The sequence below is a fragment of the Ursus maritimus genome, unplaced genomic scaffold, assembly GCF_017311325.1.
Source record: "Ursus maritimus isolate PB19 unplaced genomic scaffold, ASM1731132v1 scaffold_9, whole genome shotgun sequence".
Lineage (NCBI taxonomy): Eukaryota > Metazoa > Chordata > Mammalia > Carnivora > Ursidae > Ursus > Ursus maritimus.
The window spans coordinates 51,552,657-51,572,175 of NW_024427107.1; the positions used below are offsets into that span (position 1 = coordinate 51,552,657).

The following is a 19,519-nucleotide window of genomic DNA, read 5'->3' on the forward strand; positions in this document are numbered from 1 at the left end:
AGAACTTGAAGAAAAATATTAAGATCTAAAATGAAGATCTAAGTGAAGCAGAATGACTTCACAACTTAAAGAAATGAAGAGTAGTTGGCAAATACCTTCTTTTGTGAAAAGCCAAACTAACTCTCTAAAGAAAAATTTTATATAAATGTATGCTCCAACATGTTTATCACACACATTCAAAATATTACTTCCATACTTTGTTTTTATCTACAATTGAAAACTGGTCCAAGAATTATTCTAGAACAGCTTTTAAATTTCAGACACACACCATATCTGATAAACTATTCAGCTATACTAAATTAAACCCCACCATAGTAATCTTTTTTGACAGATGTTGCATACTTTATGGTAAACAGATTGGTAACTTATCCTACAAATCTATAAGGTTGTATATAAACTGATAAAAACATTCTTAGTATGCATTTTTATAAAGATATGACTATCACATGTGCTTACAGCCATTAGTCAAGAAACCTATCAACTGAGAATGTTCCAAATCACAAATAGAAAGAGCTGTTTAATAAACTATACGGTTTTATAATACGTACTATTGTCTTCAGCATTTAAAATAGGACAGAGACAAACCCTTCCCCCTCAAACCCCCCAAAAGATAGAATATCAAATAATTTTAGATTAATTAGAGGCAAAGATAGGTCAGCGCAAACTAGTGAATGAAATAATTTGTCAGAATTAGTATACAGTNNNNAGAGTCTACTTTGCAGCTTAAAAATATTCCATTTAGTGAGTTATCTGGGTTCACTGAGAAGCTTCAATCTAAATTACTTCTCTGATTTTCCAACACACAAATTATGTTCATGTCATTCTAATTACTCTATATTTTTCTTCACAACACCTAACATAATTTGTAATTTTATCTTTATTTAGTATGTTTCTTCATCTGGATTTAAAGCTCTGAGGGTGTGTTCCCTATCTTCTAACCAGTGCTTAATCAGAAGAGCCACTCATTCACGTTTGTAATATTTCCTTCTTTGAACACCTGTACTAGTTATACTGCTATTATTAATTACATCATAATCATGACACATAGTGTATTTACCCTTTCTGGAAAGGTGAACATTACCTTTTAAAAAAGTTTCTGCATATTCTTAAAATGACAAAATTATAGAAATGGTTAACAGATAAGAATGTATCAATGTCAACATGCTGGTCGTGGTATTTTGCTACAGTTTGAGAGATGTTATTCCAAGATGTTATACTGGAAATATGAACTGTGTAAGTAACAATGGGGATCTCTTTATTTCTTACAACTGCATGTGAATCTATAACCACCTCAAAATAAAAGGTGTAATTAAGAAAAGAGGTTTTACATCAGATTTAGAAGAACTTTTAAAAAATATAGATGCCAAGATCTCCTCCCAGAGAATGTTTCAGATTTTTAGGGGTTGGGCTCAGTCATCCCTTATTTTTTATTTATTTATTTTTAAGATTTTATTTATTTAAGAAGGGTGCATTGGAGTGAGCGGGGATGGGTGGTGGTGGTGGCAGCACTTGGCAAGGGAGAGAAAATCTGAAGCAGGCTCTGCTCTAAGCGCAGAGCCCCACACAGGGCTCAATCCCACGACCACAAGATCATGACCTGAGCTGAGATCAAGAGTCTGATGCTTAACTGACTGAGCCATTCAGGTACCCACCCCTCAGTCATCCCTTATTTTTGTTTATTTCTTTTTAAAAGCCTCCCACTTGATGCTAATGTGCTGTGAGGACTACAAATCACTAATTTAGAGCAATGTTTCTACCCAAGGCTGACTGTACCTGGGAAGACTTAAACTCAGATTCTCAAGCCTTGATCCTAGAAATTCTGATTCAGAAAGTCTGCGGTGAGGCCAGAAAATCTATCGTTTTTAAGTTACTGTTGTTTTAAGTTCTGTATAGCTAGGTTCAAAACCTGGATTACAGAACAATGATTTTTTTCCACGTACTGTTTAAAGGTAAACATTAAGCTTGGTTGATCATTATCATAGATTTCAAATCCTTGGAGTCTGAATTAAGATGTTTTCTGTTATTTATAAAAGCCCAACTTAAATGCCTAACATTATTTTAAGCCATATTCCTAACCCATTAAAACAGCTTTAAACAATAAAAAACTGGGGCGCCTGGAAGACATAAGTTGGGCATCCAACTGTTGGTTTCAGCTCACGTCGTGATCTCAGGGTCATGAGATGGGCGTCCCGTGTTGGGGGACACCGCGCTCAGCACAGAGTCTGCTTAAGATTGTTTCTTTCTCCCCACCACCCCCTCTCTGCTTGCAAGCTCTCTCTCTCTCTCTTAAAAAAGCCCAGTTCCTGGACTAAGTACCACTGGATACACCCTCTCCCCCGCCAGTGAACCCTACAGAGATCTCGTTGCTCTAAGATGAGTATTTCTTTTTTCACCTAAAGCTATATATTCTACTTTGCCCCTATATTCTTAATTCTTTATATACTAAAATTATTAAATCACTGATTTTTCTTTCCATTACTTTAATAGGCTGTAAATGTGTGCCTAAAAATTGGCAACCTGATGCAGGTTCTTAATCCTGGATGTGCTTTGGAATAACTACTCTGAAAGTATAGTGTAGCTCTGTTACACATCATAATAGAGTATACTCAGAAAATCTGATCCAAAAGTCTCAGGTGGCTTCAGGGAATCTGTATTCGTAAAACAAAACAAAACCCTATAATGATTCTGAGACACAAAGCTAAACAATGACTTATGGTTTCCATCTTTATCCTCTGGCTTTTAGTGAAAAGACTAATGGCAAATTAGTCAAAATCTGGTATTTCTAAAAATATCAATTGTGCACAATGAAAAAGAAAGATTTTATAGTGAGGTACAAATACAATGAATGTCAGAGACCTATTAGTCCAGGCTCTGTCATTAAATAAGACCTAAGCAGCTTAATGTCTCTGAGCCTAAGTTTTCCAGCTATAAATAAGGAGCTACAAAACCACCAGAAAATAAAGGAGTTGTACTGGATCTTTTTTTTTTTTTTTTGGGAAAATGGTGTTTCCAGGAGTCTTAGGGTTCCACAGAAGTACTTCGGCAGTCGGAAGGAAAGCTGAGTAGAGATTTAGGCTAAACAGCATCAAGGGGCTCTGATCTGACTTACACACACACACACACACACACACACACACACATACAATGCCAGATCTGAAAACAAGTTGTAACACACACACGATTTAAAAACCATCGTTCTAGAACTTGAAACCTGAGTCACATTTTAAGTGCTCAAAAGCCACAAATGACTATTGGCTACTACCACTGAACGATGTAGATGTAAAAACATTTCCATCACTGCAGAAAAAAGTCCTATTGTTGATGATTCAGTAACTATGCACTGTTGGGTCAGAAACTCTCTAAGCTTAATTTCCTCCAACTCTAAAATTCTTTCTTAATATTTGAATAAAATGCATTAATGTATGTATTCAAAATCACCTTAGTTAAGTAACATTCCACAGGTAGTCAAAAACATTTAAACAACTAATATAAAAAGGATACACTCATTGGAAAAGAGAAAAGATTTCTGGACTTTAGAAAGCCACAGAACTTTAGTCTGAAAATGTTTTAGACTTTGTCCAAAACTTTCAAAAAACTACAGGAATCAAAGAACTACAGCAATCAAGGAAAAACATAAAAACTACACTGATAATCAGCTTTAAAAAATTCTTAAGTGATGATAAAGTCACCTAAAAGCTTCTGGAAGCATTATCCACTCTATTACTTCCTTTGAGCTATACTTCTCTCTCGAGTACACAGGACAACTACTTTATTTTACTGTTAAACACGGTAAACTGAATCTCGTAAACATAAAATAACGAATACAAGGTCCCAGAGTTAATAAAGGGAACAAGTCAGAACTGGAACAAACCTTCTTACTCATGGTACCTCAGACGCAAACACCCAAGTGAAAAAGCATTATCATGGCCAAGCAAACACCCAAGTGAAAAAGCATTATCATGGCCAAAAATACAAATTCACTAATACAAAGAAAAGAAATTTATTCATTTAACAAATACTTCTTGAATACCTATACTGTACAAAGTCAGTATACTAGGTGCTAAAGATATAAAAATGAGAATTTGCTTTCAAAAGGGTCATAACAGGGATAATTAAATAAGTTCTAGACAAAACAAAACACCCAAGTGACCATATTGTAATGAGAAATGGGGGAAAGTCCACAAGGAAAAAACAAAATATTAGCACCCCTCTTTCACAAGGCTGAATTATAAATCTTAAAAAAAAAAAAAAGTGCAAGAATTCAGTTATCTATTGTCCACTAGCATCCCACATGATTCATCCCTTTATTTCACAAACAATGACATATTAGGAATTTACATGTACTCTTTAAGAGAATCAGATTTTTTAAATTATATGTTTGCTAGCAATAATAAAGTACTAATAAAACTGGTCAAGGCTTTAAATTCCCATAGGAAAAGCCCCATGATTACACTATACTACTAACTCTGAAAAACCACTTCAATAACAACCCAGTAAAATTAGGCAAACGAGTATGGATGCCTCAGCAAAAACAAATGGCACTAAAGAAAAACTCTGGTCTACACACAATTCCAAAGAGGCAAACATTAAAGTAATTTTTTAAACATTTACGGACCATATTTACTGTTTGACTTCATCTGTGGCCAAAAGGGCGCTAGTTATTTTTCAAATTCTAATATGTAAAATTAGTTTCTAATAGGTTATATAAGTTTCACAATTTTTCCGCCAATAATTTTCTCACACAACAAAGAAAATTTCAACTGAAATTCACCATACTTTCCATGTTTCAACATTTTAGGATGTTACAGGAGTTTACTATATGAGAATTCAAATATATAATTAAATAAAAAACTCAATTAACTGAAATGATTACCAAATGTGGTCTTTCAGCAGTATTTCCGATTCACTAAGGACTAACTTCTTCCTTATTTGAACTCCTGTTGAAACCATTCTAAAACTCGCTATTTCTCTTTTCTTCCTACATAGGACATAACAGCACTCTTTAAAAAGGTTAACTGACAATCATAATACTGCCTTGAAGTTACCATTTTTAAAAATCATGCTATGCCACACACACACACAGAAGCTAAATGTATTTCTGAGTCTGTGGCATCCCCAAATAAAAACAAAAGTTAGGATTTTTAATAAATCACTATCAGATTGTTTTCTTTTTCTTCTAAAGCAAAGGGAAATAAAATAAAAATCCAATTAACTGGAATCCTATTAGGTGTAATTTTACAGTCAATGGAAATTTCCAGGAATTTAAAAGTAGAAAAATACAAATCAAATCAGGGTGTTCTTACTTAATGCTGATACACTGGTGGATGCGACAGAAAGTCTCAAATATGAAGAGACGAGCATTTTCAATGAAATCCTCAAGACAAGCCACCAAGAAGAAGTCATTCACAAGTACCTATGTATGTAAAATATAACAAAAAAATTAATAGCACCAACAAGCAATTTTTAAAAATGTGACCCAAAATACTTCCTGTGTGCTTTACTTATTGTTCCAGTTACTACAATTCTCCCACCTAATATCACAAGTTCTACACACCACAGCACTTTCTAGAACACTATGTTCAAGCCTCTAACAATATAAAGAAGTAAATGAATGGTACAAGAAAAAACCTTCAGCACTGCCATGTTTTCTTGTTCTACTGACGACTTGAGCAACCTTGTGACAAAGTAGCTTTGTCCTGCCCATTATCCTACACAAATGCTTTGTAGATAACATATCTTTTCTAGCTTCTTAAAATAGTTATAATAGACTAAAAATATGCATATTTCTGTGAAGTAAGTAGACCTGGAAATAAAGGAAAAAAATTTAAGGGATGGCTCCTATTCCACAGATAGTATCATAATTAAAAGAGACTATTTTAACTTCATTAGTGTATATTTAACAAATATACACCAATACATAACACTGCATATAACCATATGAACACAAATTATCACATTGGAGTCTATTTTATATTTTGTCCAATGTGTGAAAATCACCTCTGCAGTTGTACTTACATGGTAATTTTCTTTTCCTTAGAGAAATAAAATCTTAGTCCTTCAACAAACTCTTTGTATTTTGTGTTAACATTCAGGTTCAAAAATGAAACTGACAACTAATAACTTATGGATTTGGTAAATGCATTTAAAAGGTAAGTTTTTAGTTTAATTTCCTAAAACTCTGCAAACTAACATAAAAAAAAAAAAAAAACAGAAATCTCTTTCGGTTGCTCCAAGGTACTTTAGTTTCTACCAATCAACAGCAGACATTATTGCTAAAAAATTCACACCCTTATAGTTTTACTGGTTTAAAGCAAATGTGAAGTACAATCATGTGAAAAATTCTGAAGATAGGCCCACTTATGAAACAAACTGAGAATCACAGGATGTGCAATTCTATACAATCTTATACATATATATATGAAGTACTTCACGTATTTACTTATATAGGATAAGACACGGAATTATGGGTGTGTATGTGAATTTATAATGCCACCAATGTTTTAACAAACTACTAACAAAAGGGATACACATATGGCAATAACATTAAAAATGTCTTTACCCTAGCACATTTCTAAACCATCAATCATATTTTAAGATTGTTTCTGATCTAATTACTTTAATAAAACACTGCAAGCTAACTCTTACAATATCCAAACATTAAAGAAATGTTATTAATTTATAAGTAAAAAAATTCATACTTACTGATTCACATTCCCTCAGCTTTTTCTGAGCCCCATCAAAGTCAAAGTTAACATATAAGCATTCAACAAATTCTGTAATTGGGTCTTTATACGTGTAAGACTCCTGTAAAATTAAGTCAAAGGTCAAGCTGGATCAGATTCAACACTGTGTGCCAGACTGCCCCTAGAATATCCCAATCTTCCTGTTTTCTCCTCCTTCACCATTAATTTCTAGCAAATTACCTAGTGTCATCTTCTCGAAGCAATTGCTCATATCCTGATTCCAGGCCACACCTTAAGCTTATAATGCCTTCCAGACTGAGTTCTCTAAATGCTCATCCTAGAACCATTCCAAAGGCTTTCAAGTTCCTCTATTGCCAAAAGTCTCCCTTAGTCAATAAACAGTGATGAACATCCCCAAGTATAAGGGTATTCATACACTGCTGAATTTGTCTTTTTGTATTAAATTTATTCTTAGGTAAAATAAGTAAACTGTTTTTCTAACCTGCAGTTATTGCTAAGAAACTCACTAAAAATCAATCAGTAGGGCTGAAGCTTTTTTACAACTTGGGGACTATTAATATTATATCCTAAGTAAAGATCACTACTCTGGAATTATGTAGGTAAGCCATCTCCCAAGAAACAGTGAGTGCCAGGCTCCAAATCTCCTTCACTCTTTACAATAAAGGCAACACTAATATACAACGTATACTAAGTATCCACCTAGCAGAGAGCAGTATTCATTCATACCACATCTAACGTAAGTATATCTTGGAATTAGAGTAAATGCCCATCTGAGTATCCTGGGCTCCTCTTTCTCTATGTATACTGCATGTATCCTTTCTCCTATTTTTAAAACATTTTTACCTCAAGAGTCCTACTCTAGAAACAAATGTTAGATCTAGTTTAGACACGTTTTAAAACCCAATAAAGATTTTAGTTTTTACCTGTTGAATAACTTTAACAAGATCTTTTAGCACCTGTCGGCGTTTCCGAACATCTTTGTTTGTTATGACGGCTGTAGTCAAATAGCGTAGAATATGTGGGCACATTGTCTGAATTGCATTAAGATACCTAAGATAAAAATATAAGACATTGATATTTTTTAAATTTAATATTAATAACTTACCCAGTTTCTCTAAATCTGTAATTAACCATGTGTGACTTAAAGAAACACTTGAATGGCCCATTACACTCTGCTGCTTCAGTAACATAAGACTGAAAATACTTCAGAATGATTATTATAAGGACCATCTCCTCCAAGGAAATGAAAAAACAGAAGTCTGCAGAGAATGCCAGCTTGCATTCCCCAGTCTGAAGTGAACTGGAAGACTCACTTCAGAGGTAAAAAATCCTATTATTATTGTTAAGTAAAAGGATATTGGAAAGCCCCTATACACGCTGTCAGTCTGTTCTAAAAGACTGCTAAGCTATGATTTCCGTCATTTACCTTTTGGAAAAAAACGTGTGAAAACCTTCTACGTGCAAATCAGTCATCATAATCAGAAAGTGAGGCACTTAAATAAAGATTCAGAGGATGAAAGACTGAAAACTACAGGGAGAAGGAAACAGAGTATTATAAGGCTTTGGTTAAATTGGTAGCACCGGGAATCAGAGAGTAAGGATTATATGTCAGACAAATGTCAATAGGGCCCTGGCTAATATTTAACAAATCCTGGTATTCTGATGATCAGCAGCTGGCCACCCTCTGTCATTTGGTGTTTATCCTGTATTCCTCCTACTCAATTCCTTAAATAGCTCCCTAATTTTTATCCAAGAAGTACCTCTGAGTGTCAAGCACTATGCCAATTTTGGAAATATATGTCAATAAAGTCCATTCCTCTTGGCTGAATATATAATCCCCAAAGTACCATCGAGCTTCACCTTCCACCAGACCGTCACTGACTGCTTCCTGTTTTCCTCACTTCTTAAAGCTCACTCCACATGGATTGCTCCCCCAAACACATCTCTCTGAAAGCCTACACTCTAACCATCCTTCAAGATCCAGCTCAGATACCTTATCTTCCAAATTCTTCTAGACTATATTAATACATCTTTATATTTAATCACGTAGTAGATTCCTCATAAAATGTTATCTGAACTCCTTAGAGGACACTAGAATCTGATAGTAATCTAACAATTAAAAATATTTAGTCCCTCCTTAAATTCCCTCTAAACAAGGCAGGGAATAAAAAGAATCAACACTCACTCAAGAATAAACTAATTTCTGGGAAAAAATAACTAAATTAAGCCTGAGTTTCAGGCAGAAATTTTTAAATTGCAATCTTCATTCAAATAATTCTTTGTCTCACTACTCTCTTGCCAGAGATCTCATGCACAAGCACAGGAAAGGACGACTGCTTTTCTCAAAACGGATTGTGAAGTAAGTAATTTTAGTAAGCATTTCTGGAACTCATAAACTTATCCATATGATTTAAAAAACTAAGTTTATTATATAAGATGTTAAACATATTTTACTTATCCTAGCTTTATATCACTGCATCACCTATATCGTCATTGTTTTTAATGGAGGATAACTTCTTGGGAAATCATATCCCACTCTTTTCAAGAGTTTATGGCAGGGGCTAGCAAAACTTTTGTAAAAGGCCAGATAATAAATATTTTAGGTTTTGCAGGCCAGGAGGCACAATTGAGAATATTGTACAGGTACTTATATGGAAAAAAAAATTTCCAAAATATTTAACTAATAAAACCCAAAATATTAATAGTGGAGTATGATTTTTTATAATTTATCTACTGGGGATAATTTTGCTTAACTGTATTCAAAGTTAGAGATCCTAACATTAAAATTTATTGCAAATGTTTATCTGTTAATGCTGTTCTGTAATGAAAATTTACATACTCAGTCTTTGTAAATGTTTTTCATGAACCTAGTACTACCAAAAACTGATACTAATTGATAGAAATATGATTTTAATTTATCATATTTATCACCTGGAAGGCATTCTAGAACTCTTGTTAAATTCTTCTTTTGATATTGTCCTTTAGGGTATCATTACACTACAGATAAATCACTTCCAATTCAATAGCACGGTTAAGTGAATTTTGAAATATGGAAATTTCCTTTGTATTCACAATGAGGTCTAAAACTTTCTGGAATTATAATTTGAGCTTGAAAAATATATCTGCTATAAATCTGTGTGGGAATGAAGGTCTCCTTTCTTGTTTTACCATGTGAAAGAACAGAAAACATATAAAGCAGCTGGACATTACTTGCTATTCATGCTATGTTAGTTGTCATCAAAGTGACTACTGCAATACAGTTTTCCATATAAATACTATTTTGTTTTGTAAGTTTAGGGTGAATTAAGAAACATTAACAAGTTACAGCAAAAGTTAATTCCAGAGCCACCCAAGGCTTGATAATAATGTTTAAGGGCAATTTTTCTCATTCAGAAAAAATTCAATCTTGCCCCAAGCTAAGCCACCCAACTATCGTTAAGTAGAGAAAGCCAAGATATTCTACTTCTGATAAAAATTCATGGACTGGTAACAGCTAAGTCCACAGCAGCAAATTAAGTTCACTGCTGACAAAAATGATTCAAAAATACACCACATGGGGTGCCTGGGTGACTCAGTTAAATGTTCAACACTTGATTTCAGCTCAGGGCAAGATCTCAGGGTGGTGAGATCAACACAGGTGTTGGGCTCCACGCTGGGTGTGGGGCCTGCTTAAGATTCTCTTTCTTCCCCTCCCTCTGCCCCTACCCCCCGCCCCCGGCCCCCGCAGCTTGCTCACTTTCGAAGGAAGGAAGGAAGAAAAGAAAGAAGAGAGAGAATACACCACAGATTCAAGTATCTTCCACAAAGGATCTGGTGATGAACAATGCAATGAATAACCATAGGCTTTGAACAGCCTTTTTTTCCCTCCACATATATTTGCCACCAAGTTTAAACATATCTTAGCAGATTCCACTTCAGGTTGTATTAAATGAGTGTTTGATCAATTTTGAAAATATTTTCACTTGTCGCTGCTCCACACAGACATAATGGCATATTCCTTAGGCACTTCAAATCCAACACTGATTCCTCAAATCAACAACTAAGCCACATTGGTAACATCTATTGACTCCTCAAGAGCCAAGGAAAATCACTAAAAATCATGTGCCTTGTTTTTTAATTGACTGACGTTGCTCCAGATAACTTCAACTCTGAGTAACTGTTCTCATCAAAGAGCTAGTATTTTTAAACAAGTTTATTTTTTCTGGACATTATTTCTTTGGCTGCTGCAACTAAACATGATTTGGAATCACCATTGGTAAGTGGCTTTCCCTATCTGGCTGAACAAGAGCTACTCAGAAACTTACCTGCTTGAAGCCTCATTTTAATTTTTGTGAGGAAATTCTGCTATGATGAGATATTCTGTTTTAAATTTCCTAATTTTTCTGATAGTTGCTTTGCTGTCAGTTGGAATATTATAATGAGTGCTTACAATCTTGCAATGTGAATTAAACTGCATTCTTTCAACATACCTATAGTGTCAATTCAATGCTTTGCTTTCTAATTCAAACAAAATAATCACCACTCCGCTGTGCCTTAAAAGCACATCTGAAGTTCACTTTTCTTGTTTTGACATGATGAGTCTGCACTGGTAACCCAGTGTTGCAGTATGGTAATATACAAGGCCCTTGAAACATCGGCCAGGTGTAACTGCCGCACGGCATCACTGGGGTTCATGATGCACTGAGTAGCAGCGTCAGGCAACAAGAGTACAACACTGTAAGAGCTCTGTCACAACAACTCAACTCTGCCCTTACAGTTCAAAAGCAGCCGAAGACACTATATATATCAATGAACCTGGCTGTGTTCCCACAAAAATTTATGGACACTAAAACTGTAGTCTCATATTTCACATGTCACAAAATATTTTTCTTTTAATTTTCTCAACAATTTATTTTTTTTTAAGATTTTACTTGTTTATTTGAGAGAGAGAGAGAGAGATTGAGAGAGTACACAAGCGGAGGGAGAGGGAGAAACAGGCCTCCCACTGAGCAGGGCCCTGGGATCATGACCCAAGCCAAAGGTAGACACTTAACCCACTGAGTCACCTAGGCGCCCCAGTTTGATTTTTATCTTAACACTTTCTGCAATCTCAACTGAACTACCTTTGTATTTCTAGTGCCCATAACAAATGGTTCTACTAATTAATTAAACATATTCTATATGCCTTTTAAATTTCATAAAGCCATAAGGTTGTCAGGAATTGATCCATATTGTCCCCCTCTTGTACTGTACCACAGAATTTTCACAGTGGGTTTGAATACTTTTATTTTTCTTGCTCACATGCTTCTTTTCATTACTTGAAAATATTCAAGGAACCTGTTAAATTTAATGCTCCTTTCTAAATACATATGTAACTACAAAAAACACAGAGAGTGGGTCTACTAGTAAGTAGTATCACGGAAAGCCAACTCCTAATGGTTCCTATGGCTTACTTCAGGAAGAGCTGTCCTTACCCTTAACCCATCCCCTAAGTGTCAGGATTACAGCCAGGTGTTACACGCCAATGCCTGGGTCAAATCTGCTCATTCAGAATAGGCTCTTCCTCCCCCAACTGATTTTGGGGCTATCAATCAACTCTGAAGACAATCTTACAGAATTTAGTAATCAGGACAGAGACAAAATACTAACGTTACTGTTAATCTCTTTTCATTTGAATACATGTTTGGTTTATCTCCATAAATACTGAGAAATATATCCTTAATTCCTGTTTAAAATTCTCCGAAAACATCTTTTCTATAAGATGCATAGATAGTTTAACATTAAAAACAGGTACATAGCTATTTTACCAACCGACATTCCCAAATTTCTCATAATGATTTATTACTCATTTTCCTGGATACTCCAGTTTCATCCAATACTGGTGTGTCTCAACTACTGCATGAGATTTTAATTGTATCACAAATAAAAAAGCCTCTTCTAAAATGTAATGGTTGCATAAAAGTACTTCTCAAAAGGGTACCTCTCAAGAATCACTGCCCTGAGAAGATTAAATAAACAATGCACCACAGCAGAAAGAGATGAATCAATTTAATCTCTGAAAAGAAAAAGCTACCAGATGAGGAAGACTTGAGAACTTGATAAAAGATATTAACATATTTGAATCAGACTGGGGGATGGAGGAAGGAACACAGGCAGAAGTACTGATCTGCAATGGAATCATGAAAAGGGAAGTAAAAAAGCAAATCTCGGAAATGGCCGTCCAAATGTTTATGGTGACAAGCCAAAAAATATTCATTATCTGGTCCTAGTGCAATAGTCCTATTGTGAAGATAGATACATTAGGCCAGCTTAACCTGATGGTGCCATTAACAGTCCAGTCACAAATTACCTTCCCATTCTGATTCCAAGTACTCTTAAAGCAACCTTCTCTTTATTACATGGCTTCCTATGTGTTAAACTTAAGAGGGTCAGAACTCTTACCACTTACACTTGTCATTATGAATTACTGATGACATTCTGGTTTTATAAATCAGTCTTTCTGAGGCTGGTTCAGCTTTATTTTTCATAAATCTACCTTTTAAGATACTGCCAAATAAAGTTGCTCAGCTTACTATGCTAAAGCCCAGAACCAATATTACACCCTCATAGGATCTCATTTTAGTGTACAATTTTTTTTCATCTTTCCCACTAGCCTTTTACTTAACTCAACATACAGACTATGATTTATATAATTTTTCAGATTATAAACAATTTATCATGGCATTCAGCAAACAGCAAAACATATACTAGACAAATACAATTTAAAAACTGTATATATACAGGGGTGCCTGGGTGGCTCAGTCGTTAAGCGTCTGCCTTCAGCTCAGGGTGTGATCCCAGGGTTCTGGGATCAAGCCCCACATTGGGCTCCCTGCTCTGCTGGGAGTCTGCTTCTCCTTCTCCCACTCCCCCTGCTTGTGTTCCCTCTCTCGCTGGCTGTCTCTCTCTGTCAAATAAATAAATAAAATCTTAAAAAAAGAAAAAAAAGAATGAGGCTATTATGTACACATTAGTGAATAAAGTGAATCTAGAAGGCAAACTTAAGTACTATAAGATATCTCTTAACAAAAAAATACAATGCTAATTATAAAATTTCACCTCTTATCATTTATATTTAAAATGGGATGCAAAGATCATGTATTGTCTTTTATCTTACCTAATGCCATGTAGGTTTTTTTTTCTTTTTTCAAGGAAAGAAAAATACAATTTCCTGTTAGAAAACCCCCTCTGCCTATGTTTGGTGGTGGGTATCATGTCATTACAATACTGACTACATACATTAATACTGAACTTACACTGCAATGTTAATATAAAAAATAAAACAGGCCTATTTCTGTTAGAATTGCTTCTTTTTACCAGAGTCAGGGGAATATTTAGCATTTAATGCCGAGAACAGAATACACACCATTTAAAAATGGTTCCCTGATTCTCCATAAAAAAAAATTACTGGCGGGGCGCCTGGGTGGCACAGCGGTTGAGCGTCTGCCTTCGGCTCAGGGCGTGATCCCGGCGTTATGGGATCGAGCCCCACATCAGGCTCCTTCGCTAGGAGCCTGCTTCTTCCTCTCCCACCCCCCATGCTTGTGTTCCCTCTCTCGCTGGCTGTCTCTATCTCTGTCGAATAAATAAATAAAATCTTTAAAAAAAAAATTACTGGCATTCTCAGTTGGCTGGATATTTCTCATCTGTATTACCACTAATAACTTAAATTTCTCTTAAATTCAAAGTGCTATTGATTATGTTAACAACTTCACTGAAAAGGTCAAATATTTTAAAGTCTTAAAAATCTTATTAAAACGAGCAGTTAAAGGACATTAAAATACATTTATTAATTAAAGTCACATTTATTTATGTGACTCAGTTTAGACTATCTCATCAACCTATCCAAAAATATTGCCATAGATATTATTTTCAAGACTCTGAAAATTACAAAACAACTTAAAAACAGGTTATTCAATCTTCACTGATGCTTTAATTCAGAAGGGTATTACACCATCTATTTCTAAGCTATACCTTTATAACTTAAAATATATAAGCATTTTAGAGAAAAATGTTAAAATCATAATTTAACAGAAAATAATAAACAGAAATCAAGTGAAATGTAACAACTATATCTTCATTTAGGTTAACGTATAACAAAAGTATGGCTCAAGAATGTTCATATGAAGTTTAGCTAATAATATAGTCAATATAAGCCATACCATGAAGCAAATGCTGATGTTATTGCAATCTTAAACTGTGTTTATAGAATATGCACACATACAGGTCAAGAAGCTAACACTGCCCCTGTAATCTAGAAAACTCAAGTAACAATCCTAGAATTTTGAAGATCCGTATTTTAAGACGACTGTGGCTAAACTGGCAGTTATCTAAGAAGGGCAACCAAATACTTAAGAGTCTGAAAAATTACGCATTTGATAAAACCATAGAAATTTAGCCTGAAAGAAGAGATAAAGAAAAATTATCTTCAAATATCTGAAGTGTTCCACCAAGCAGTTCTGTCTTCTGTTTTTCTAATCAAATAAGAAACGAGAAGATTCAAAGGCACTTAAGCTCAAATGGAAAAATAAACTTTTAAAAATGACTTGTAGCTAACAACAGAATAATCTAGTTCATTTACTAGTGAATTTCTTAGCACCAAAAGCTGGATAATTGAGCATAATGATATAAAGGATTCTGGGACTTATATATTTCTTCCATGTAATCTGGCCTGGAGCCCTAATTCTAAAGCTTTAGTTAATGTATTAATTACCTGGTATCTTGTTAAGACGCAGATTCTGATTTAGTTCTAGGGTAAGGCCTGAGATTCTACATGATGCCTATTCTGCTCGCATAGGAAGCACACTAAATAGCACTTCAACAGGCTTAACGTACGCTTTTTTCAAATAATTTACTTGAGTCACATGTAAGCGTTTTCTTTTTCTTTAAGATTTTGTCTATTTATTTGAAAGAGAGAGAGAGAGAGAGAGGGAAGGAGATATAAGCAGGGGGAGCGGCAGAGGGAGAGAGAGAAGCAGGCTCCCCGCTGAGCAGGAAGCCCCATGTGGGACTCGATCCCAGGACCCTGGTATAATGACCTGAGTCAAAGACAGACACTTAACCAACTGAGCCACCATGTGCTCCATGTAAACTTTTTTAATTAAAAAGCTAATCTACCACGTACAAGGGGAAAAAAAAGGTTGACAACAAATTCAAATGTTAGAAGTACATTTTTAAGTTTAAAAAAATCCATGTAATTTCATATAATGAAAGCCAGAATTATACAGTGAAATAACTTACTGTGGCTGGTAAAGGAAGAGATCAATTATGTTATCACGCCCTTTGGGGTGGTTGAAGAAAACAAACAGAGACCAGTGGATGAGCCATGTTCGTTGCTGAAGGGACTGAAGTGGAGAGCTCACAGACTACAGGGTTAAAAAATACAGACAGGAAATAGGAGAAAGAGGAAAGAGAATAAACATTGCTGATCTCAGAATTTTAGTTAAAAATGAGAACCTTCTGAGGTATGCTCTATGGCCATTATGATCTAAGTCCTATTCCCTAGACCCTCTGCACGAACCTCAGCATTATACATTATCTCCTGATCTGAGAAAGAGTCAATAATGGCTGCTAAGCCATTTTTACAGAAGCCATAAATTATACTCATTTCAGAAAACATTTTAAAAGCAAGGATGGACTAAATACTCTGTAAGTTGTTTTATTAGACAATTGTAGGTGAAAACTGCCATCTTCTACATAGGACTTTATTGAGGACCTATCACTGAGGTGGCACTAATAGTATTATGCCATTTTCACTGTACAAATAAAAAAGGTGCAGTAGCTATAAGAGAAATGAAAACTTGAGTTCTCTTCTCTAAGAGCCAAAAAAATCTCAACAGTTTCTTTCAAGGAGATTCAGTGAAACTAGTCAACCCACTAACCCACCGTGATTTTTATGTCAAGTCAACAAAAGCTAATCTGAACATTTTTGTTTCCTTTCCTCCCTCCCTCCATCCCTCTCTCCTTTCCCTTCATTCCCCCCTCCCCCGCCCCCCCTTTTTTAAAAAAAGTAAACAGCTTTTTCCTTATCAGAAAGTATGAAGGATACACAAAAATTTCAGAGAATAACCCTGGAAAAATATAACTCACATTATTATCTATGGTCTCTTTTAACCGTGTAAGGTCTTCCATAGCTGCATCCCAATTCTGCATTAAGATTTCAGAGGCCAGTTTTCCCCAGAGTGAACTCAAAGCATTTCTATCTGTTGCTGGAACCTGTTTAAGCAATCATAATTAATTATATTCTGAATATTCAGGAAAAAAAGATACTGTGTATTTTATACCTTACATACCCACCTAGCCTACTAAAAGACCTGTAGCTTTCTAGATCAAACAGTAATTATCTAAGTCCTTATTGGATCACACTGGTTAAACTGATTGTTTCCATTTAACTTAATTTACTAAAAATATTCAGCTCGGAGCGCCTGGGTGGCCCAGTAGTTAAGCATCTGCCTTTAGCTCAGGTCATGATCCCAGGGTCCTGGGATTGAGCCCTGCATCAGGCTCCTTGCCCAGCAGGGAGCCTGCATCTCCTCCTTCTGCCTGCTGTTCCCCCTGCTCGTGTGCTCTCTCTCTTGTTCTGTCAAATAAATAAATAAAATATTTTTTAAAAATAATAAAAAGGAAAATACTTAGCTCTTTGACATTCAGTCTAAATCAGAAAGAGTTAACTTAAAACTAGGATACAGCACCAGTGTTAAAAGCATTATTTTCAGAACAAAAAATATGCAGGGCACCTGGGTGGCTCAGACGGTTAAGCATCTGACTTCCACTCAAGTCATGATCTCAGGGTCTTGGGAGTGGGCTCCTGAGTCTGGTTCTTCCTCTACCTCTCCCCTCTGCTAGTGATCTTTCTCACACGCTAATATACAAATAAAATCTTTAAAAAAGAAATCCAAATTATGACACAAATGAAAGGAGTTAGAGGGAGAGAGAAAAGCATGTCTACTGGTTAATAGCAACTAATAATTATCAAAGGAATATGTACCAAGCAATAAACGTTCATTTTCACAAAATCCTAATAGAAACACTATAAAAGGTAAATATTTTTTATCCTCATTTTAATTAAAGAGGTGAAACTGATGTATGGAGAGTGTAATTTGCCCAAAATTACACTTCTAATTATGAAAGCTAAAAATGTTTATTTGTTTGTTTATTTTTAGAGAGCACAGTGGAGGAGGGGTAGAGGGAGAGAATCTTTCAAGCAGATTCCCAGCTGAGCAGAACCCAAAAGGGGGAGGGGTGGGGCTTAATCCCATGTCCCATGAGATCACAACCTGAGCCAAAACCTAGAGTCCGATGCTTAACTACTAAGCCACCCAGGTGCCCCAAAATCTATAAATTTTATACCACAATCTAAATCACAAAATAGGAGGACTAAGGGTACCTACCTTTTTGCCACTGATGGAATAAGGGTCAAAAACCCAAAACACCTATTAAGGACTTTGATGGTAGTATATAACTCTAATGTACTGAATAACATTGAGCAAACTCTAATAAACAAACACTAACTTTATAAATTAAGTTTTAAAACATATCCATGAAACCGCTGGTTCTTACATGTCCATAAAAAAAAGACTTGTATTTCAATATTCGTGGCCATTTTTTTTTGTAATAGACAAAAACTAGAAGTCTCGTTTGTTTGTTTTTTAATTTTATTTATTTGACAGAGAGAGCACAAGTAGGCGGAGCTGCAGGCAGAGGGAGAGGGAGAAGCAGGCTCCCCGCTGAGCAGAGAGCCCAGTGCGGGGCTTGATCCCAGCACCCTGGGATCATGACCTCAGCCGAAGGCAGACGCTTAATCAACTGAGCCACCCAAGCACCCCTGTAAGTTTTTTTTATTTATGTTTCTAAAACCACAACCAATTCAAGACACATCCCAGTTTGACATTAAAATGTGATAAATTATGTATCTGAAAATCGATATGAAACGGACATCTTTTACACCAACATTATCAAACAGGGCGTATCAAACCCAAAACTTCAACCAAGATCCCAAAGCTTCCAAAAGTCATCATTACTTAAGCTTTCTTGAGTCAAGGAAAAGTAGCTTTAAGTAAAATGGCATGTACTTACGGGAGATAAATTTTAAATTCTGAGTGAAAACAACAACAAAAATCACGCTACTAAAATATGATCGCCAAAAGTTCTAGCATCTTAAAATCACTTTTATTTCAAATAGCTGCTGGATGAGGGAAAGGGTTATATTTTCAAGTCAGACCAAAGGGACAGAGAGGGCAGATTTTAACAAAATAATTAAAATACAGTGTTAATCCCTTTTATTTACTTCTGTAGTAACTTTTAAAACAAAAATATTCAAAAATTCCTACCAATTCTGCTCCATGTCATTCAAATTAATGCATTTCTTAGAACACAACCAAATAGGATGCATGTGAACACTCCTTGATGTATTCTAAAAGCCATCAAATTTTTTAAAATAAAGGTAGATTCTGGGGTCACACAGCTTTAATTTACACAACACTGACCTACAATAGGTCACCTGGAGAGTCAAATTCTAATCTCAGATCATACTTACAATGGTTCTTTCATAGCTTATGTTTCCCTAACTATAGATTTAAAAGAATAACCAACCACCAGACAAGAATTTAGAAATGAAAAAAAGGCTATTACAAAAAAATAAAAGTAAATAACTAATAAGTAAAACATGGACATTATTTATCCCAAATCCAATTCAGGATTTTTAATCTTTGCTATTAACAAGATTGTGAACAAATACATAGATTTTATGGTAGTGCCTACGTAAACAAAAGAAAAAGAGAAGTAAAATTATCCACTGT

The 19,519-nt window shown here is 35.1% G+C and overlaps 1 protein-coding gene across 1 annotated transcript in view; it reads right to left on the minus strand.

Moving 5' to 3' along the window:
- The window catches only part of EIF3E (eukaryotic translation initiation factor 3 subunit E), a 43,279-nt gene that overhangs the window by 10,528 nt on the left and 13,232 nt on the right, over positions 1-19,519 (minus strand). Inside the window, exons 6-10 of the mRNA XM_008689257.2 lie at positions 16,812-16,937; positions 15,963-16,087; positions 7,628-7,754; positions 6,703-6,804; positions 5,304-5,413 (exon numbers count right to left, since the gene is read on the minus strand). Coding sequence (XP_008687479.1) covers positions 5,304-5,413; positions 6,703-6,804; positions 7,628-7,754; positions 15,963-16,087; positions 16,812-16,937 — 590 coding nt within the window. The remainder of the gene's footprint in view (positions 1-5,303; positions 5,414-6,702; positions 6,805-7,627; positions 7,755-15,962; positions 16,088-16,811; positions 16,938-19,519) is intronic.